This window comes from Eptesicus fuscus, chromosome 8, assembly GCF_027574615.1.
Source record: "Eptesicus fuscus isolate TK198812 chromosome 8, DD_ASM_mEF_20220401, whole genome shotgun sequence".
Lineage (NCBI taxonomy): Eukaryota > Metazoa > Chordata > Mammalia > Chiroptera > Vespertilionidae > Eptesicus > Eptesicus fuscus.
Window position 1 is genome coordinate 3,018,766 of NC_072480.1, and position 23,457 is coordinate 3,042,222.

The 23,457-nt window shown below is 40.3% G+C and overlaps 1 protein-coding gene across 1 annotated transcript in view; it reads left to right on the top strand.

Annotated features, from left to right (window-relative positions):
• Nucleotides 1-23,457, top strand: part of FREM2 (FRAS1 related extracellular matrix 2) — a 363,685-nt gene that overhangs the window by 229,506 nt on the left and 110,722 nt on the right. The window contains exons 7-9 of the mRNA XM_008160427.3: nt 11,137-11,286; nt 13,432-13,641; nt 19,186-19,383. Coding sequence (XP_008158649.2) covers nt 11,137-11,286; nt 13,432-13,641; nt 19,186-19,383 — 558 coding nt within the window. The remainder of the gene's footprint in view (nt 1-11,136; nt 11,287-13,431; nt 13,642-19,185; nt 19,384-23,457) is intronic.

A 23,457-nucleotide genomic window follows, 5' to 3' on the forward strand; every position in this document is an offset into this window, starting at 1 on the left:
TTATAACAATTTGAAGCACTTAAAAATATAAATAAAACTTTCCCTTTATTCACACTTATAGAGAAATAAAACATCTTCTTTATCCTTTCTCTAAAAAGTAAATCTTTATTCAGTCATACTGAAATAGACATTTGAAATAACATATATAGGCAGATGTTTATTCATTGAAAATATTTGCTGAGCATCTCTAGTGTGCCCGATGAGATGCTATGCAAATGTAAAAGAGACCTAGGATTTGTCCTGCCCTTGCTTCACATATTTATATACTAGAGGCCAAATGCACGAAATTCTTGCAATGGGCTCAGCCCTCACAGCCCCGGCTTCATCTGGAAGTTCGTCTGGACGGTCACAGTCGTTCTGCTGTTCGGTCTAATTAGCATATTAGCTCTTTATTATATAGGATATTTCAACATTATGTAGCACCTGAGTAGCACTCTTACTGAATGGTGAACACTCCTCAAGGCACTGAAGACACAGTAGTGAACAAGATGGACTCAATCAATAGAGGATTTCCATGCAGAATAGACAAACAGATACACAAAGCCTCCCCAGGCAATCAAGCTTTCAAAGGATCATCCAAACTGAAAAGACCTGAGTCATGGGACTTGGCAACTCACAAATTGATGTGCATTGTCACATGTCCCAATAAGCTGTGACAATCTCTCAATTGTGAAGATAACCTCACTGTTTGGGATGAGCCAAGTCAGAGTACATATCAGCAGTAGCTGAGTTTAAATACAGTCCTGTGAAAAGAAATAAAATGTAGGGCTTTATTACTTAGTGCTTTTAAAGAAAAAGTCAGAATAGACACAATATAGGCATTGTTAGTGAAAAACAGCTTTCCTTTTTCACCTCATAGAACTGAAATATAGCTCAGCTTCCATTTTCCTGAGGGTGTTTCACAAACAATCTGTATTCACAGTACCAGGAAGCTAGAGCTCTGTGGTCAAAATGCCAACAAGAAGCTCATTCTTTTCTTCTCCTCCTCCTCCTCCTCCTCCTCCTCCTCCTCCTCCTCCTCCTCCTCCTCCTCTTCCTCCTCCTTCAGAATCACACTTATTCACAGGGATAATTTTCAGGGCCACAGTGACTGCCAGGGAAAGCTTTAAAAAGCCAAAGCCATAGGGGCCTTTGCATTCTTCTTGCTGCAAGGTGATCCTATAAATACCGGCAAACTGGTAAAATAAAATAATATATACACTACACAATAGGGTTGACCAATATACAGAGTTTTATACCCACTTTCCAGAGGATCACTATCCTCCTAGTGAACCTACCTTGCATGTTTTAACTGACATTGGTCCAGAATACATATTTTGAAGTTCTTTAAGACATCAATATATATAAATAATAATGTGCATTAGATCTGATCCAATATACCAAGGGGACAAATAACATACTAGCAGAATATATTTGATGAGTTTCTGAGGAAAACTTCATTACCTTGTTCAAAACATTGCATTCCTTGACATTGCTGTGAAGAGAGAAACTCCATGAAACTATGTTATAATTATGTAAGAGCCAATATTTACTTATATATGGAATTTGTTTCTTCTTTTTCCTTTTTAAACAGTGAAAGGAAAATAAAATAGGCATACAACTTACCATGAGCCTAGTGCCCTAGCTTCTGAAAGAAATCAAAGGAAATCAGGAAAAAACAAACAAAATTGAGGAGAGTGGTAGGTTCTTGCTCTAACCTGGCTTTTCTCCTGTATTTCTAATATTGGTGAATAGTTGTTCTACCAGTACTAGACTTTTTCTCTCTCACTCCTCACCCCAAATCCTTGATTCTATCTCCTTTATATCTCTAAATATTATGTCCTTACTGTCTTCCCATCTGAACTGCCACCACCTCGACCAAATCAGCTTCATATTTTCTCCAGATTCTTACAGTTGCTGTTTAACCAATCTCTCTGATTCCAGTTTGCCTGTCCTACAGCCCAGTGACAATAGATTCAAAATCAACTCCTGCTGATTTTTATGCATTTGTCTTATTATGAAAATACTGTTAGATTTTAAATTAAACACTTGAAAAGGTAGCCAAATATAAATAAATTTCTGCTTACCCTTTTCCACCATCCAAAGATAGCATAAAATAACATACTCAGCATCAAACAATAAGCACAAATACAAATATACAAATATTCCTCCTTGCAGAACTTTTTTACAGTCTGTTCACTGGAAAGTTTCTGAAATTGTGAATAGGTTTGCAAGGGCTTGTAGATTGTAGCCTTCAATTACTAACAAGCTTCGTGAGTAATTAACACATAGTATAGATAGTACATAACAGGAGTTTTCTGGGGATGGTTTCTAATAGTAAGAATTATGTCCTGTCCCAACTTCCTTGATTATATCTTAGGTACCAAAAAGACAATGCTAAAGTAGGACACCTTGTGGTTTTTTTGTTTGTTTTGGAGTTTTGTTTGTTTGTTTGTTACCTTTCTTTCATTCAGAGACTATGACCTGTTGTATCTCAATAGGCTAAAATCTACAGACAGCAGATGGGGTAGTGGAAAAAGTGTTAGGTAGCTCCCCCAGGCTGATGGAGCCAGAGTCACTTCGCACAGAGCCTCCACTGTTCTCAAACTGGGAGATTTTCTTTTATATCATCTTTCTCTCCTTGGCTCTATGACTCTGAAACCAGATTTTCACCTGAAATACAAAACACTTTGGACTTAATGGGGCAGCATCCTGAATGCAGTTTTCAGTCATTGCTGATATTGTACAGGGACTTTAGCAATTACAAAGCTCTTTCACATGCATCACTTTATTTTAACCTCACAATAACCTTGTGAAATATGTCGATTTAACAGTTTAAAAAAGCTGAGACTCAGAGAGGGAAAGTATCTTGCATGAGATGAAACTGATATTGAGTCTAGAGCTATTGAATCTGAATACAGTGCTCTTTATATTAAATCTCACTCACCACCTCAGTTGTACAGGTAGAATAATGATAGAATGGCAGATACTGAAGCATGGTTATAAAAATGGAGTGATTTCTTTTATTTATTTTTTTCAGACAGCAGTTACTTTATTCAAAGGTTAATGATAATGTGGATATTAAAAGACTTATAAGTGAGTATTTAAAATACTTTAGTGCTAGTACATAAAAAAAGAAAACCAGAGTTTTATGAACTAATGACCACAATTTTATAGTAAATGAACTTGGAAGGATGAATAATACATATAAGTATATAAATAATTCTGTTGTGCTTGATAAATGTTACAGAAAAGTATGTTTACCTACAAGAGTGCTTTTTTTCATTTTTTATTAAGGTATTATATGTGTACATATCTTACCATTGCCCCCCCACCCCACTCCCATACATGCCCTCACCCCCCAGAGTTTTGCGTCCATTGGTTATGCTTATATGCATGCATACAAGTCCTTCAGTTGATCTCTTATCTCCCCCACCTCTCCCTAACATTCCCGCTGTAATTTGACAGTCTGTTTGATGCTTTACTGTCTCTGTATCTATCTTTTTGTTCATCATTTTATAATGTTCTTTATTATCCACAAATGAGTGAGATCATGTGGTATTTTTCTTTCATTGACTGGCTTATTTCACTTAGTATAATGTTCTCCAATTCCATCCAGGTTGCTGCAAATGTTAAGAATTCCTTCTTTTTTATGGCAGCATAATATTCCATTGTCTAGATGTACCATAGTTTTCTGATCCATTCATCTGCTGACGGGCACCTAGGCTGTTTCTAAATCTTAGCTATTGTAAATTGTGCTGCTATGAACATAGGGGTGCATATATCCTTTCTAATTGGTGTTTCTAGTTTCTTAGGATATATTCCTAGGAGTGGGATTACTGGGTCAAATGGCAGTTCCATTTTCAGTTTTTTGAGGAAACTCCATACTGTTCTCCACAGTGGCTGCACCAGTCTGCATTCCCACCAGCAGTGCACAAGGGTTACTTTTTCTCCGCGTCCTCGCCAACACTTGTCGTTTGTTGATTTGTTGATGATAGCCATTCTGACAGGTGTGAGATGGTACCGCATTGTTGTTTTGATTTGCATCTCTCAAATAATTAGTGACTTTGAGTATGTTTTCATGTGTCTCTTGGCTTTCCTTCTGTCTTCTTTCTAAAATGGGAAAGGAAGAGATCTGGGTTTTTGTCAGAGCCATGAATGATTTAATTAAATTTTTCATAGTTGACTGCCTTATGAGCAGCCTTTTTGAGTCCAGCAATGAGACAGGTGATCATATGACTACAGAGCTAGCAACTTGGAGAATTAACCTGATAGTCCCATCTTGGGTCAGTTCGGGGGACTGTGTCGGTGCCAACTGGGTTGGCCACTGTGGTCTAAGGTGGGTATCAGCACAGTCCTGAGCTGCTAGCCAAACATATTCCTTCTCCTCTGAGGTGAGAAAGGAAGACAGGATGACATAGATGTTGTGCCAGGACAGGTCATAGGACTGGGTGAGGTACTCATATTCCTTAGTAAAAGTGGTCAGGTCAGTGGGAAAAGACCTAAGATGCCTCTCAATATGTGTGAGGTCAGACATGGTAAATGGAACATGGACTATCCCCTCATGGGTAGAATAGGTATGGGAATAGAAGTGGCTGCTGAGGAAGGCGATCTTTGGGTGGCCCAAGAGCAAGTGTTAGGTGGGGAAAAGTCTGTATTGGAGCTCACATTCTCAGGATTTGGGCTCTCCGGCACTAGAGGAGGTGGTGATTGATGGTTAGGAGGGTCTGGGTTTTGAGAATCTACTGCAAGTGAGAGAGGGGGCACATAAGGAGGTAGAGGTCTTGGTTCTGCTCGATCAAAAGTAGATTCAGAATCAGAAGTGTTGGAAGTATGATGTTTTATGTGAAGCAGAACGATCTGATAGGTAGAGCAGAACTAACAGAGAGAGGGTCAAGACTGGAGGGTGAAAAGGCCTGGACATAGGGAATCTCTGACCATTTTCCATTGTGGTGACAGAAATTATCTAAGTTGTGTAATGTGTTAAAATTGAAAGTGCCATTTTCAGGCCATTGAGACTTATTATCTAGTTTATATTGTGGCCAAACAGTGTTACAAAAGAAAATGAGGTGGTTGGGCATGATGTCCCCCATGAGTGTGCAGAGGGAGTGTAGCATGACCCACAAGAGAGGAAGGGTGAGTGATGGACCACAAATCCAAAGGTGACTGTTTAGGGCAGGTGCCCCTGCTGCTAAACAAATCACCACAAGAAATGAGGGTGTGACCCTCCAGATTAGGCATTCCCAGATGGACTCAAAGCCGAATGGCTAAGGAGTCTTATGGCCTACCACTAGGACTTTTGAGATGAGAGGTCAGTGAGAGAGAGTGGGCAGAAAACTTGAGAAAATTTTTAAATCTAAGAGACTGTTTCCAATATATAGGGTAGGGCCATCTGTGGGGCAACTGGTGGGTGGTGAGATCGGGGGCCCCCACTGGAACCCGCCTTGGCAGGTGGCCTGGCACTGCCTACCGGCTGTCCCCACCCCCCAAATCACTACCACTGGTCACCTCCCTCTGAGGCTCCTGTGTTGAGCATCTGCCCCCTGATGATCAGTGTGTGTCATAGTGACCGGTTGTTCCACCAGTAGTTCTGCCATTCGGTTGATTTGCATATTAGGGTTTTATTATATACTAGGGGCCCGGTGCATGAAATTCAAGCATGGGAGTGGTGTCCCTCAGCCTGGCCTGCACCTTCTCCAATCTTGGACCCCTCAGGGGATGTCTGACTGCCAGATTAGTCAGAAATCCCTCTCACAATCCAGGACTGCTGGCTCCTAACTGCTCACCTGCCTGCCAGCCTGATCACCCCCTAAACCACTCACCTGCCAGCCTGATCACCCCTAACTGCCCTCCCCTGCCAGCCTGATCGCCCACAACTGCCCTTCCCTACTGGCCCATTTGCCCCCAACTGCCCTCCCCTGTCGACCTGATCGCACATAACTGCCCTCCCCTGCTGGCCCAATTGCCCCCAACTGCCCTCCCCTGCCAGGTCGATCGCCCACAACTGCCCTCCCCTGCTATGATCCACCTCCTCTGCCAGGACCCACCTCCTTTGCGCAAGGTGGTGGAGATGCTGGGACTGGCCTCCTCTGCACCACGTGGAGCTGTGGGACCCCCAGGCCTCACTGCATGGAGTGGCCGCCGGGCCCTGCCTCCACAGTGCGTGCGGCCATCTTGTGGCGGCCATCTTTGTGGTGGCCATATTGTGGTGGCCATCTTGTGATGACATCGCTCAAGGGTGCAAAGACAACCTAGATTTTTGTTAGTATAGACTAGAGGCCTGGTGCACGATATTCATGCACTTGGTGGGGTTGTACCTCAGCCTGGCCTGAGCCCTCTCGCAGTCTGGGAGCCCTTGGGGAATGCCCGACTGCCGGCTTACAGGGAGCAGGCCTAAGCCGGCAGTCAGACATCCTTAGCGCTGCTGTGGAGGCAGGAGAGGCTCCCGCCACCTCTGCTGCACTCGCCAGCCGTGAGCCCTGTGGGAACACACTGACCACCAGGAGGGCAGCTCCTGCATTGAGCATCCGCCCCCTGGTGGTCAGTACACATCCACCATCGGACTGAAACCGGCTCTCTGACATCCCCCGAGGCATCCCGGATTGTGAGAGGGCTCAGGCCAGGCTAAGGGACCCCACTGGTGCATGATCAGGCCCAGGGAGGGACGCAGGAAGTTGGCCAGCCAGGGAGGGACTGCAGGAGAGCTCCAGGGCATGTCCAGCCCATCTCAATCAGTCCCGATTAGCCAATAAGCTAACCTACCTGTCAGAGTGTCTGCCCCCTGCTGTTCAGTGCATGTCATAGTGACTGGTCAACTGGTCGACTGTCTGCTCCCTGGTGGTCAGTGCACGTCATAGCGAGCGGTTGAGCGGCATTTAGCATATCATTAGCATGTTACGTTTTGATTGGTTGAACGGACGACCAGATGACCAGACACTTAGCTTTTATTATATAGGAGGATTAAATAGGCTTTTTCTAATTTACTTTAAGTTGTAATGTGGGTATTTCCAAAACTATAAGACAAAGGTCTACAGTTTACTTAACTGTAATCCAAGCTGCTAGAAAAAAATAAAACATGTTATCAGAGAGAGGCGACTTAAAATCTTACCCATTAATTATAATAATTTGCCAGAACAAGTGATTCTTATGGCTTTTGCATCTGTATTCTTTTCTGCCTTTCACTTGCTTAGTACTAATTAAAAGGTTCCAAAATAGCCTACCATTTATCTTGAAAGATATATGTAACTCAATTCACTGCTTGAAGGATTTTTAACATTCATATTACAAAAGATTCTGTACAAAAGGTAACAATTAGAAACAACATTTAAACTATAGAGATTTTTGAAAAGGTGTTGAGAGAAATTTAAATAACAATAATTATGCTTTTCCATTCCCATTCAACTACACTGAAGATATAAAGGTGCTAATTTCTAGCCATTTCTTTTTATTTATGGCATAAGAAACTAGGCAGTTGGCAAAATTGTTTTTCTTATAAAAATGATTAAATTGTGTTTTAATCTCATCATAGTTAATTACTTTATGCTTTCATTGCAATGCTTGCAATTGATTAATAGAGTAATTTTCCAGTCATCATGAATGGAGCACAGAAGGGAAATGAAATCACATAAATAACTTAAATCTACTGGTAATTTTAAAATGTATTTTAAAAAGTAATATCTTTTCAATGTCTTCAATTATCTGCTGTAGTGAAATTAAGAGATTTGAGATTAAAGCCCTTTTTCCAATCCCCCTCTTTCTTTATGCTGGAGATAACAATGTATTAATTAATTGGCAATATAATGATATTGTTTACATCATTCATATTAACTCCTATTATTTGTTGCATTGTTACCTGTGCCATTACCCCCACCTCTCTCTCCATCTCTCCCAGTCTCTCTCCAAGACACACACACACACACACACACACAACACACACACACACAAGCACAGGCATGTGCGTGCGCGGGCTTACAAAGAACATGTGTAAGTCAGATTGTGAATGTTCTCTATATGGATATCATTACCCTTTATTAAGCTATAACATAAAAACACTTGATGTATATTTGGCAGAATGAGTCTGAACACACATGCAGAACTCAATTTTGCTCTGATATGTAGTCCAACTTGGTGTTTAATGGATCATATTCACTACATGATTTTTTCTGTCCCACTTCTAGTATGTATCTGTGAGTAGTAGAGAGGTGAGAAGATGGGCGGTATCATTATTAGACAGAAGGTGCCCCCTTACTGCATTTCACAGCTCTCTCCCATAACTCAGAAATCTAATTTATATGATTATATATTTTGCCAGGAATGTGAAGAAACAGAGAGATCATATATTGTATGCAGATAATCAGGCTTCAGTAATAATTATAAGAGCCTTTTAACAGACATACAGATGTGCCTGGTTTGGCCATCTGGTCACAACAAGAATTTTCAGAGCCCTATCTTCACCTTTCCCTCTCTTAGGAGTGAGAAATGTACACCATTTATTGGCTTGTGTTTAAGGTCTGCCTTGACTGAGTTTGATAAGATAGCATCTTAATCTACCTAAATAGAGTCACATGTCCTAGCACCATCCAAGTTCAGAGGATGAGGGATGAGAAGGTAAAATAACTATAGGCAAATTTATCACCCTGTGAACAATATATAACAAGCAAAATTTCCAAGTTTTGTTTTATATTATTCAAGAGTTTAGGGGAGTTAGATGCTTTTTATTATGCCCCTCATATGAAAAAAAAAATACAATTTTCCAGTTTTAATAAAGGTAATTTATTTGGGGCAGGAAAGTAAAGAATTCTTACTCAACTAGAACAGTGCACAAAATGGATTTCCTTTAATTGTGGGCCATGATTGTAGGGTTTTGTTTGATTTTGTGTGTTTGGTAATTCAAATAGATGATCTAAAACATGACGGTTATCTCTTTAATGGCCTTGTGTTTCAAAGAACATTGATGTGAGTTGTGTAGCCTTTTAAACTCAGTCCTTTTGAGTCTTTTAAAACCAGACACAGATGAGTAAAATGTCTCAAGTCAAAGAGCTGTTCACCACATTGTGTATACACCCAATTAATTTATCTTCTTTAATAGTTACTTATAAATTAAACTCCTAATGGAGTGTATATAAAGAACTATTTTTGTAACTTCCTATGAGGCTATAAATATTTCAAAGTACATTTTGTGCTATTTTTGTGACTTCCTATGAGGCTATAAATATTTCAAAGTACGTTTTTTCAAGTGAGCTCACAAATAATCTCTCAGTTTTCTTTATTAGTCAGCTGGCTGCTTTACCCCATATTTCTGGCAGCTGTCTCATTAGGTAAACTGTTGGTCACCAGTGGAATCAGACAGAAAATGATTATTAGATCAATTCATCACCAAAACTGGGGAAAAAATGAATGAAGTCTCTGAAGCAGGTGTTTTACTTTAATGACCTAAGTAAATTATTTTCATTCATGTTTAAGACAAATGTAAAACCCTTGGTGTAAGATTATTTATCTATTGGAACTTCAGCTGTTATAGGACACCCCCAAAATCCTGTAGGTAGCCTACAATTATGTCCTGATCTCCCTAAAATATCCCAGCCTGGTAATCACCCTATATAATAAAAGGCTAATTGGCAAATAGACTGAACAACGGAACAACCAACCAACCAGTTGCTATGGCATGCGCTGACCACCAGGGAGCGCACAGGGAACATGGCTGGCATCGGCCGTGTCAGGATCGTGGAGAGGTGAGCAGGAGCACCAGACCAAGGTAGGGCACTGGCTGCTGGGGCGAGCCTCTAAAGGTTACTGAAAATTCTTTGCTCCTGCATGCAGTGGTCCTACCTAGTGCTTACACCTGCTGCTGGCGCCGGCCCTGCTCACACCCACTGCCCGTTCTGGAGCCGCTGCTCACACCTGCTGCTGGTGCTAGAGCCACCGCTTGTACCCACTGCTGGCGCCCAGCACTGACCCCAATCGCTCGGCAACATCAGTGGGTACAAGTGGCGGCTGCCAGCCCCAATCGCCCCTAAGGGCTTCTTCACCTTCCCCTGCTCCTGAGGGGCCATCGGAGCAGCATCCCTGCTCGTACCCACTGCTGGCACCGGCTCCAATTGCTCCGTGCCGTAAGCGGGTGCGAGCGGGGCCAGTGCTGTCAGCGCCTGGGAGTGGAGGTGTTGGGAGCGGGGCTGCTGGCAGACAGGGGACTCTGGGCTGTGGAGGGAGGGGCCAGGCAGGGGCACAGAGGATGGGCTAAGACCTGCCCCTGTGCCCACTGCAGCCTTGCAGCCCACAGTTCCTTTCAAGGTGCACAGATTCATGCACTGGGCCCCTAGTTTATGTATATAAAAGGCTAATATGCAAAGTGTCCCCTCGGGAGTTTGACCGGGAGACCAGGAGTTCGATCGCTCACTATGACGTGCACTGACCACCAAGGGGTGGTGCGGAATGAAGGAAGGCCCCGGCTGGCAGCTGACAGCCAGGGAAGGAAGGCTCTGGCCAGCATCTGGCAGCCAGGGAAGGAAGGCCCCAGCCAGCAACCAGAAGTTGGGAAGGAAGGCCCCGGCTGGCAGCTGGAAGGCCCTGATCAACCCTGATCACCAGCCAGGCCTAGGGATCCTACCCGTGCCCAAATTTCATGCACTGGGCCTCTAGTATAGTGTATTCAGTCTGGTCACACCAATAGTTGCTAGCTCTGGATTAGTTATAACAGATCCAAATACACTAGATTAAGACCAAATCTAATGGAATAGAAGATGTCACAATGCAAATAGTCTCCATTGTAAAGACTTGGTAGGAGATGGTAAAATGAACAAACAGTAGGACCAAACTCACAATTTTAGCCTTATGTGTTTTGTTTCATTTTGGTGCTATTTTACCAGCTAAACTTCCAGGAAGTTCATTGTGAAGCCATTTATATGAAAGACAAAGTAACTCAAGATGAGAATGTTCCATTAGGCATTTTACCATAAGTATTTTGCTTTTCAACAGAAGCATTTGACCTGAAAACTATAAAAATCTACAGATTAGAGATGTTATCTTACTAAAAGGAAATCTTATAATGATATAAAGAATTCAAGATAATTAAGTTGACTCTTCTTTGGAATTACATCAGTAGAGTTTGGTGTAGAAAAATAAAAATAACAGAAGTGGTTTTTGTTTTGAACTTAACAGAACCCATCTTGTACTTTGGTGATGTTGAATACTCTGTGGATGAGAGTGCTGGCTATGTGGAAGTGCAGGTATGGAGAACAGGCACTGACCTGTCCAGGTCTTCTAGTGTCACCTTGAGATCTCAGAAAACAAACCCTCCATCTGCCAATGGTGAGCAGTTTTCTATAATAACTATGTTCTCCAATTTTCAACTTACCATGACACAAAAGACTTTAAAGCTAATATACTTTACTCCTATATAAGTACTATTAATGTCATCTAAATGGATTTTTTTCTGAAATTATTACTATATGGTAGGTAAATCAAACCTTGATTTACTACTGTGAGAAAATGCACTTAAGAGCCATGGATCAGAGGCTAAGTTAAAACACATTAGTAAAAGACTAAAGTCTTATGACTATATTTGCATGAATCTGTTCTCTACACTTGGCAAATCTAACATTGTTGAATAGTATGACTTCATATGGACAAGAATAATCATGCTGACCACCTTCACAAAAATCTAATGACAGGTAAGTATCATACAGGCATGCATCTCCAATTGGCTTCTGCCTCAATTTAAACAAATGTCCCCATATATACTTCAGATTCTAAAGGCTCTCCCCACTTTATTATTTGAGCTGCCCTTGCTGGTACATTTATCCTGAAATCTATATATCCAAAAAGTTGATCATAGAGTTTATGGCAAGCATAGAATTAGAAATGTCCTTTATTCCCCTTCTAAATTACCAACAATATGAACTCTCTCTTTTACTCACATACACACACATACATGTGTACATGTACATCATATGTACATTACACATTCATCACACAAAGCTAGCAGGGGCCATACAATTGTAAAAGTCACCCTTAAGTTATAACTGTTTTAATGTAGTAGAACCAGCATAGTGTTTTTCATATAGTCATTGTCCAATAAAAATTTGTTTAGCCCAATTAGTTATTTTGTAAGAGAAAATTCAAATAAAATAAAAGATAGAGATGATAATAAATAAAGAAACAGAGAAAAATACAGGTGGATTCAGATACAAATATTTTTAAAATGAATTATAGACATATACATTCAAATATGATTGCATATTCAGAGGTAAAGTAGCTACAAAGAGAGAGAAGTTATGACAACAGAAAAGCAATGACATTTAATATCAATCCACACTCTTAGTCTTTATAGACATTAAAAGAAAGTTTTATTTTAGAAAACTGTGGTACATCTACACAATGGAATACTACGCTGTTGTAAAAAAGAAGGAATTCTTACCATTTGCAACAGCATGGATGGAACTGGATAGCATTATGCTAAGCAAAATAAGCCAGTCAGAGAAAGATAAATATCACATGATCTCACTGATTTGTGGAATATAATGAACAACATAAACTGATGAACAAAAATAGAACCAGAGTCATAGAAGCTTTGAACAGACGGTCCAACCTATGAGGGAAGGCAGGGGTGAGGGGGTAAGAGATTAACCAAAGGACATGTATGCATGCATATGAGCATAACCAATGGACACAGATGGGGGGTTGGGGAGTATATGCTAGGGGGGTGGAGGTGGCTGGGGAGAGGTCAATGTGGGGAAAAGGAGACTTATGTAAAACTTTAAACAATAAAGAATTTTTTTAAAAAACAAAAAAAGTTTTATTTTTAACTACATTAGACATAAATGGAGATGTCCACACTAGATATGTACCCAATGGCCTGAAATATAATAAACCAAAATCATGGACCAAATATATCTTGAGAATAATGGGTTGCTCTACTTAACTGGGATGAATGTGGGTGGAGAGTGTGGGACACTCTCCAAAGTTTATATCTGCAATGTGTTGCTTTGACCAGCAGGCAACCACACACCTAAATAAGATGTTCTCTACTAGCTCACAAAAACAAATATAGATACTTAAGTAATGTTAACAAAATTTAAATGATTATATTTATTTCATACATAATTAATAATAATCATGTTTGATTGATATACTGATTTTAGACCTCATTTTTATTGGCTCCATTTTAGAATTCCAAAATAAAAATTGAATAACTATAAGACATGAAGCAAAAATAACTAAAGTCAAAATAACACATTAGACATAGATATAACAAAGTTCAGAATCTGATATTTGATTTACCATCTCAACCAATGTAGATACTAATCTTTTATGTTTCATTAAATGTACTTTTCTGTAATGTTATGCTAGTCTACATTTTAAAATAATTGTAAATATACTACATGGTTTGCTTATCATAATTTTGTTTAAATATAGTCAGTCCCCAATTGAATAATTCTTCTGTTACTATCATAGCTGGAACAGACTATGTGGGAATTAGTCGTAATTTAGATTTTGCACCTGGAGTCAACATGCAGACTGTTCGTGTCATCATTCTGGATGATCTTGGACAACCAGTGCTGGAGGGAATTGAGAAACTTGAACTGGTGCTTCGTATGCCCATGAATGCTGCCATTGGCGAGCCCAGCAAAGCCACAGTGTCCATAAATGACTCTGTCTCAGATTGTGAGTGTTTATTAATTTATAACAAGTATAATGATAAGCTAGAGTTTACATAAATATTAAATTAAAGGATAATCTAAGGTTTATATACCTGTATTAGTTTGCTAGAGCTGCCATAACAAAGTACTATCCTATCTAATAAAAGAGTAATATGCAAATTGACCTACCTATGCTACTCCCACAAGCCATGCCCACCAGCCAATCAGGAGTGAGTATGCAAATTAACCCAACCAAGATGGCTGCAGCCAAGGAGCAAGCAGGAGGCTTGGGTTTCCCAGGCAATGGAGGAAGCCAAACTTCCTGAACACAAGTTATACTGAATAGGGTTTACCCTAATTACTTCAGTTTTACTTGCTTACCTTTGTAAAGACCCTGTCTCCATATAAAGTCACATTCTCAGGTACTAGAGATTAGGACTTAAAACAATGAATTTGGGGGAACAGAGTTCAACATATACTAATACCCTTTCTTCTACCAATAATTAGGATAGAATTATACTGTCACACACAAAAATTTAGTCTTCCTCTCACATCCAAAAAAAAATGTGATATTGCTGATCTGGCCTAAACCAAGCTTTTCCAAAGAGGACCACAACCAACATGCCTGGTGGTTGGCTTCAAATCATATCAGAGCACCACCCAATTAGCTCCCTAAATGACACACCCAAAGTGGGAACAGAGGGACCATACCTCAACATAATAAGTGTCGCATGCCAAACCCACAACTAATATACTCAATGGGAAAAACACTAAAATAATTTCCCTTAAGATGAGGAATAAGACAGGGATATCCACTCTCTCCCTTCTTATTCAGCATAATACTAGAAGTCCTACCCACAGCAATCAGACAAGAAGAAATAATAGGCTTCCAAATGGAAAGGAAGAAATAAAACTCTCACTATTTTCAGACACTATATATAGAAAACCCTAAAGATTTCATCCCAAAACTACTAGAACTGATCAATGAATTCAGTAAAATAGGAGGATATAAAATAAATATTCAGAAATTGGTTGCATTTTTATGCACCAATAGGGAAACATCAGAAAGAGGAACTAAGAAAACATTCCCATTTGGAATTGCATCAAAAAAATACCTAGGAATAATTATAACAAAGGAGGTAAAAATCTGTACTTGCAAAATTATAAGACACTGAAGAAAGAAGTTGAAAACACAAATTAATGGAGGCATATACTGTGCTTCTGAATAGGAAGAATTGACATTATTAAAAATGTCCATAATACCTAAAACAATCTGTAGATTCAATGCAATTTCTATTAAAATACAAATGGAGTATTTCCACAGAACTAGAGCAAATAATCCAAAAATTTATATGAAACCACAAAAAAATGTCAAAGAGCCACAGCAATCTTGAGAAAGAAGAACAAAGTTGGTGGTATTACACTGCCTGGTGTCAAACTGTACTATAGTAATCAAAACAGCTTGGTACTGGCATAAAAACAGACACAAAAATTAATGGAATAGTATAGAGAGTCCAGAAAAAAACTCACACCTATATGTTTAATTTATATATGACAAAGGAGGCAAGTACATACAGTGGGGTAAAAAAGTCTATTCAATAAATGGTGTTGTAAAATTTAGATAAATTCATGCAAAAGAAATGAAACTAGACCATCTTCTTACACATATACAAAAAGAAACTCAAAATTGATTCAAGTCTTACATGTAAGACTTGAAACCATAAAACTGCTAGGAGAAAATATTGGTAGTAAACTCTTTGACATCGTCCTTAGTAATATTTTTTGAATATGTTTCCTGGGGCAAGAGAATAAAAAGATAAAAGAAACAAATGGGAGTATATCAAACTAAAATGGAGAAAACTATCTAAAAAACAAAAATAACCTGTTGAATGGGAGAATATATTTGCCAAAGATACACCTGTAAGGGGTTAATGTTCAAAATACATAAAGAATACATACAGCTTTACACCAAAAAACAAAAAATCCAATTGAAAAATGGGCAGGGTACCTGAAGAATACATACAGATGCCCCATAGATATGAAAAGATGAACAATGTGACTAATTATCAGAGAAGTGCAAATTAAATAAAAAATGAGATATCTCACACCTGTCAGAATAGCCATCATCAATAAATCAATTAATAACATGTTTAAGGATGTAGAAAAAAAGAAAATACCCATGCACTATTGATGGGATTGCAAATTGGTGTAGCCACTATGGAAAACAGTATGGAGGTAATTCAGTAAAATAAAAATAGAACTACCTTATGACTTAGCAATCCCACATCTGAGTATAGAAATTTAAAACACTAATTTGAAAATATATACGCATTCCTATGTTCATTACAGCATTATGTACACTAGCCATGATATGAAAGCCATCTATGTGTTCATCAATAGACAATTGGATAAAATAAAGTTGTACATATAGACAAATAAACTAGAGGCCCGGAGCATGAAATTCATGCACAGGGGTGTGTGTCCCTCAGCCCAGCCTGCACCCTCTCCAATCTGGGAACACTAGAGGGATGTCCAACTGCCCGTTTAGGCCCGATCCCGGTAGGATCAGGCCTAAACGGGCAGTCGGACATTCCTCTCACAATGCAGGACTGCTAGCTCCCAACTGCTCGCCTGCCTGCCTTCCTGATTGCCCCTAACTGCTTCTGCCTGCCAGCCTGATCACCCCCTAACCACTCCCCTGCCAACCTGATGGATGCCAAACTGCTCCCTGCCAGCCTGTTTGCCACTAACTGCCCTCCCCTGCAGGCCCGGTCACCCCCACCTTCCCTCCTCTACTGGCCTGGTGACCCCTAACTGCCCTCCCCTGCAGGCTTGATCGCCCCCAACTGCCCTCCCTTGCAGGCCTGGTCCCTCTCAACTTCCCTCCCCTGCTGGCCATCTTGTGATGACCATCTTGTGTCCACATAGGGGCAGCCATCTTTGTCCACATGGGGGAAGCCATCTTGTGTGTTGGAGTGATGATCAATTTGCATATCACTCTTTTATGAGATAGGATAGAGGCCTAGTGCACGGGTGGGGGCCAGATGGTTTGCCCTGAGGGGTGTCCCGGATCAGGGTGGGGGTTCCCTTGGGGCATGGGGCGGCCTAGGCGAGGGTCCTGTGGTAGTTTGCAGGCTGCCCCCCAGCGACCCAAGCAGAAGCCCTGGAATCTGGGCTTTATTTATCTTCTATAATGAAACTTTGTAGCCTTGAGCGGAGGCCTAGGCCAGCCAGGGTGTGCGGAAAGCTTGGCTTCCTCCATTACCGGGGAAACCCAAGCCTCCTGCTTGCTCTGTAGCCAAAGCCATCTTGGTTGGGTTAATTTGCATACTCGCTCCTGATTGGCTGGTGGGCATGGCTTGTGGGTGTAGCAGAGGAACGGTCAATTTGCATATTACTCTTTTATTAGATGGGATATTACTTGGCCATAAAACAATGAAATTTTGCCATTTGTTACAACACAGATGGGTCTAGAGCAGTGATGGTGAACCTATGACACGCGTGTCAGCACTGACACACGTAGCCATTTCTGATGACACGCGGCCGCTGAGGCGGCCGCATGCCAAGGATGAAACATTTGCTGCTCCTGAGGATGAAACATTTGCGAAATAATGTTTTTTCCTCAAAGTGACACACTACCCAAGTTATGCTCAGTTTTTTGGCGAAGTTTGACACACCAAGCTCAAAAGGTTGCCCATTACTGGTCTAGAGGGTATTATGCCAAATGTAATAAGTCAGACAGAGAAAGACAAATACCATAAGATTTCACTTGCATTTGGAATTCAGAACAAAAACTAAACAAAATGGAAATAAAATCATAGATACAGAGAACAAACTGGCAGTTGCCAAGATGGAGGGCAGTTGGGGTTGGGTGATAAAGTGAAGTGTTTAATAAGTACAAATTTGCAGTTACAAAGTAGTCAGGGGATGTAGAGTACAGCACAGGGAATATAGTCAACAATATTAAATGTCATCTATAATTGAAAAAAAAATGTTTAAATTAAAAAAGAATTGCCTCATCACAGATGAGTAGAAACACATAGGGTTGCACAAACCCTTGAATGTCAATGGTCTTTTTCTATTTCTCAACATAGGACACTTTCTGTCATCTTCAGACAGTGCTGAAATTTTCCAAATGATGTGCCAAATACATTGTTCTGAGACAAGTACCTATTGGACACATGGCATGGCTCTTTAACACATCATCACAGGGAATTCTGAATAATCTTCTACCATAATTATCTTGATGTTTCTTTGAGCAGACTAACCTATTGTTAGTGAGACCCATATTTAATTGATGTAGCATAACTGTCATCTAAATATTTCATATATGTTTAATATTATACTGACTAGAGGCCCGGTGCACAAAATTCATGCACGTGGAGGCGGGTGTGTACCTCAGCCGAGCCTGCACCCTCTTCAAGCCAGGATCCCAGTGGGATCGGGCCTAAACGGGCAGTCAGACATCCTTCTCACAATCCAGGACTGCTGGCTCCCAACTGCTCGCCTGACTGCCTGCCTGCCTGCCTGATTGCCCCCAACCGCTTCTGCCTGCCAGCTTGATCACCCCCTAACCACTCCCCTGCCAGCCTAATTGCCCCTAACTGCTCCCCTGCCAGCCTAATTTCCCCTAACTGCCTTCCTCTGCAGGCTTGGTCACCTCTAACTGCCCTCCCCTGCAGGCCTGATCACCCCTAATGGTCCTCCCCTGCAGGCCTGGTTGCGCCCAGCTGCTCTCTCCTGCTGGCCCGGTCAACCATAACTTCCCTCCCTTGCCAGCCTGGTCACCCCCAACTGCCCTCCCCTGCAGGCCTGGTTGCCCCCAACTGCCCTCTCCTGCTGGCCCGGTCACCCCTAACTTCCCTCCCTTGCCAGCCTGATCACCCCTAACTGCCTTCCCCTGCTGGCCCAATTGCCCCTAACTACCCTCCCCTGCTGGCCTGGTCACCCCCAACTGTCCTCCCCTGCAAGCCTGATCACTCTCAACTGCCCTCCCTTTCAAGCCTGGTCCCTCCCAACTGCCCTCCCCTACTGGCCTGATCTCCCACAACTACCCTCCCCTCCTGGCCATCTGGTGGTGGCCATCTTGTCTCGACATGTTGGTGGCCATCTTTGACCACATGGGGGTGGCCATCTTGTGTGTTGGAATAATGGTCAATTTGCATATTACCCCTTTATTACATAGGATTGTCAACTTTTCCAACATGATATGAGTAAACTATGTTTGTATTAAGGTGCACAATATTTAGTGGTATTCATATCAAGAAATTCTGATAAGGTCATGAGTAAGTAACACATACAGAGATCTGGTTTATTCACTTTTTAGCATTTCGTTGTATCTCCCTACTCCACCAGTTGGCAGAGCAAATTGCAAAGATAAGGAATTCAAAACGTTTAAAGTTTAGTCATTTTCTCAAGGCCAGAACAATGACAAGTGACTGACTGGAGACTGGGTACCTCCTCTCACAACTGTTTCACTTTCCTTTCCACTAACCCATGTTTTCTGAAATGTCACTTCATTAACAAAATTTTTGTCCACTGTCATCAATATGTTTATTTGTTTCTGCAGTACCTAAGATGCAATTCAAAGAACGAGTATATACTGTCAATGAAAATGACAGGCAGATAGTTGCAATAATCCACAGGAGTGGAGATCTCCAGTACAGGTCCTCAGTAAGATGCTACACACGACAGGGATCTGCACAAGTGATGATGGACTTTGAAGAACGCCCAAACACTGATATCTCCATCGTTGCATTCCTGCCAGGTAAGTTTAAGCTTGAAATGTTTATTTGGAATTTTAGTAGACCAAATTTTTGTGAGTAATATGTATCAGGAACATATAAGTTCTTGATTTCAACAAGCTTATGACATAATATCATGTACACTAAATGATAATACAGTGAGGTAGATTGTAACAGGTTGAGTGAATGTCCTTTTCGGTTTCTGTATCAATTTATTGATTAATTTTCAGTGATTTATTATATTGTTTATTCAAAACTTATTTAGTGATAAGAACATATATGTAGATTTCACAATGCTAGGAGATACTTAATGTTCAAATGACAGAAATTAAAAGGAATTGATGTCAGATTTTTAATATGTATCCAGATCCTTAAAATATCTGATCAGTTTGATCTAGTAATTTGCCAGGGCCAGCCTGACAGGTTGAACTGGGCTGAGGTAGGGAGGTGGGATTTGAGAAAAGAAAGAAAGACAGGACAACAGGATCGGGAGGAGTCTGCAGGTAGTCATCGACCGACTGCACCTCTGCAAGCTGTCAAGCTACTGCAGCTAGCTTTATTAACCGCGTAATGCCTTTTATACACAAATACTGAGTAGGAGGTCTGTGAAGAGGAATGTACTCTTTGTTCCTCTTAATCTCTAAGGGAGAGATAGAGTAGAAGGACAAATTCTTGGTACAGTAAATCTCAGTAAATAGTTACAGACTTCTTGGCAAGCCGTAAAAGGTTGCTCTCATTCTACTGATTACCGCCATCCAAACAAGCCTGGGAGAACTGTGTGGGTAAGGGTCCCAGCCTTGCTAGTCCCTTCAGGTGCAAGGACCATGTCAGCTTACACTCTGGCATCAACAGATCCCCCTTTTTTGTTTTTTAGGCTACTAATAATAAAAGTAAAATTTAAATATTAATAATAAAGCTCTAACATTAAAACAATTGTAAACAATGCCAATGCAAAACTAAATTATATACATGTTATCATTTTCAAAACATGAATGTCAAGAGCAAAACTGTGCTATTAAATAATAACAAAACAATAAGAGAGAAATCAAAACTATGGACATATTAACATTTTTAGCTACTAAATGAAAGAAAGTCTCCTGTCCTGCTGGTGTATATTTACTTAGAGTCCTTTGTCTTGGCTGTGCAAGACTTTGCAGAAGACTTGCAGTTAACAGATGCTAGCATGAGCAGGAACATGGTTGAAGAAGTAGCTTCAACTTCTTGCTTTTCCACAAACTGCTGTACTTCAGTCGTTAACTTCTTTAGATGACTCTATGTTGGCATTTCAGTCCCTTGCATAGTTTTTAGTTTTCTTCTTCCTCTGCTTTGCTGTCATTAGGGCAGTATTTAGTCCTTTTGAGTGAAGGGACACAGGAGCTTGTCTGAGTCCATTGTGGTGACACACATAATGCTCCGGCACCTGAATTGGCTGTATTGCTCCTTCTGGAAAGATATAAAACACAACCTCTTCCCCACATTTTTACTGGATCTGATAAAACTCTTTTCTGATCTATGCTTCCTTCCACCTAGCTGACTCGGTGGAGGCTATTGTACAGGAGGCCTGATGCCTTTAACCTACTGTACGATCCTCTGTATCACAATTTAAAATTTTTTAATGTCTAAAAAGCATGACTGAGCTATTCTTGAGGTGACACATAACAACTTTCTCCCCATTTTTGTTTTAGTAAATGATTTTAAGAGTATGATTGGTTCTTTCTACAATTGAGTGATATTTATTTTGCTAAATTTGATTAGGTTTAAGTCCTCGGGGATTTACCCCTAAAGTTGGTACAGGAAGGTGAATAATATACTAAGGATATTGCTTCTAATAAAATATTGAAATTGTTATTGTTAAATAACATTTTAAAGGCTGAAAATTAAATGAAAAGTTTTTCTAAATTAGTGTGCCCTATAGTAGCTGTCTTAATTATTTTTGTTATACTTACCACATAAGTACTATTACTATAGGTTGATGGGCTCTGTAGTAAAATCTGTTAAGGTATAAATAAGAGCTTGTATTTCTACTGAAATATAAGGGGTTTGAAGGAACTTTGTTCCCCTGCTGTAGTAGATCTAGCCTTTGTAGAACTGGATTATCTGTAAAAATGGTTAATGCTTGAGGTATAATATTTCTTTTAATGTGGTAGTTACTACTATTTCCTGTGTTAGAAATAAAATAAGTCCTTAAGCCAGGGGTCCCGGTAGAACACAAAACATTAAACATTTTGACTTTTATGTAGAAGAGTGTGTATACATGATTTGGAAGTACACACACCGACCTTTCTTGCCCTGGTCCTGGGCAACCTGTAGTAATGTGTAGCTGCTGACTGCTAGCATGGCAAGGTGTCTTACTATATTTATTTCTGGACTATTTTACCTTTGTTCTTGTGGGCGACTGCCCACTCTGTGGCTAGAACAGTTCTATCAGGTCCTCTCTGGGATCCGTTGTTGTAGGAACCTACATGGGCTTTTCTGGAAATATATAAACATATTCTCGAACAAAGGTTAATAAAGAAATATTTTCTAAGTTAGAGTTGGGATCCTTTTGATTTTTGTCTAAAATGATTTTTCTTTGGCTTATTTTGATACTATAAGATTTTATGGGTGTCTTGTTATCAATATTATAAATGAAAAATTAATTTTTGAGTAAAAATTTTAAAGTAATTAAGGCTTGATATAATTTACTTATAGAATATTTCTTTTAAGATATTCTTCTATTAATCTCTTTTTTGTATTATTAGGTTTTTGTAAAATTTTTAATGTAGTCTTGATAATCTTTTATTTTTAATTTTTGTATAGAAATATGATTGCTTTGGATTTATTATATGTTAAGTAATTTTACTATGAGAATGAACTATTAATAAAGTTTTGTTAATACTTTAGGAATAGTTTTTGTCTAGTATAATTAAGTTTTTATGAATACTTATATTAATTAGCTAATTTAAATTAATCTGAAATAAAGCTTAATTTACTTATTAATTTTACTTGTCCTGGGTTATGGACAATAAATGATATTAAGTTTTTGCTATTAATCTTAAATTTTATATAAAACTTATTAGAGAGGAAAAATATAATTTACCTTAGTTTAAAAGACTAAATATATAGGCTTTTAATTATAATTCCTATAACATTTGAAGGAAACCTCTTTATTTTTATTTAAGAATCTTTGTCTTTCTTTTTATAATACGTAACCTGTATGGCTGTAGTTTGAAGGTTAAGCCTATAGGAGACTAGCTAGCTATATTATAAGTACTTTTATAGTAAGGCTGACTACTAATTTACTTTTAAATTTAATATTTTAATAACAATAATCTTAGTTTACCCTGGAAATATTAATGGAAAGAAATATTTGTATCCCTGAGAAAGCCCTGAGCATTCTTGGTGTTAGGCTGGATTTAGATATAAGGCAGCTGCTGTTAGCCATGTCTCTGTTATCTGGGTCCCGATCTGAGCTTGGCCAAGTCTCTGTTTGTTGCCTGGGTCCCGATCTGAGCTGGGCGTGGGAAGCACGAAGCAGCCATGGGACAGGAGACCTCCCTCAGAAGGGGTGAGGGTTTAAGCCCCGTAATATTGGGGGGGGGTGAGGATCTGTGCCCCACCTCTGTTGACCCCCAAGTTCTCTCCTGATGGCCCCTTGCGACTGTGCCTGTCTTAGGTTGTTCCTCCCTTGAGGAATCTTACCCGTCTTTGACTAACCAGCCATCCTCCGGGGCCAAGCAGGGTGATGTGAGGTTCAGTTCTGTCTGCTTGGTAGCCTATGCCCCCGTGGCCTCCACGCCCAGCACCTGCCTTGGGATCCCCTCACCTGCTGGCAGGGCCCTGGCATTGATCACATATCTTGGGGAACCCAGGTTTCTTCTCCAGGGAGGGCCCAGCTCACACTATTGGGCAAGAGACAGATCTATGGTATCAGCCACTATGAGGCTTCAACCTCAGTATGAATAGAGAGCTCAGGTAACAGCTGCGGGCAGTTGGATTGTGAGAAAAGGGTCCCTCTTGGCAAAAAGGGCAAGAGGGGCCAATATAGAATGCTCAAGTGCCCTCCCAGGGGGCCCTCCACACAGTGGAAGGGATTAAATCCTTTTATGTCCTTTAAA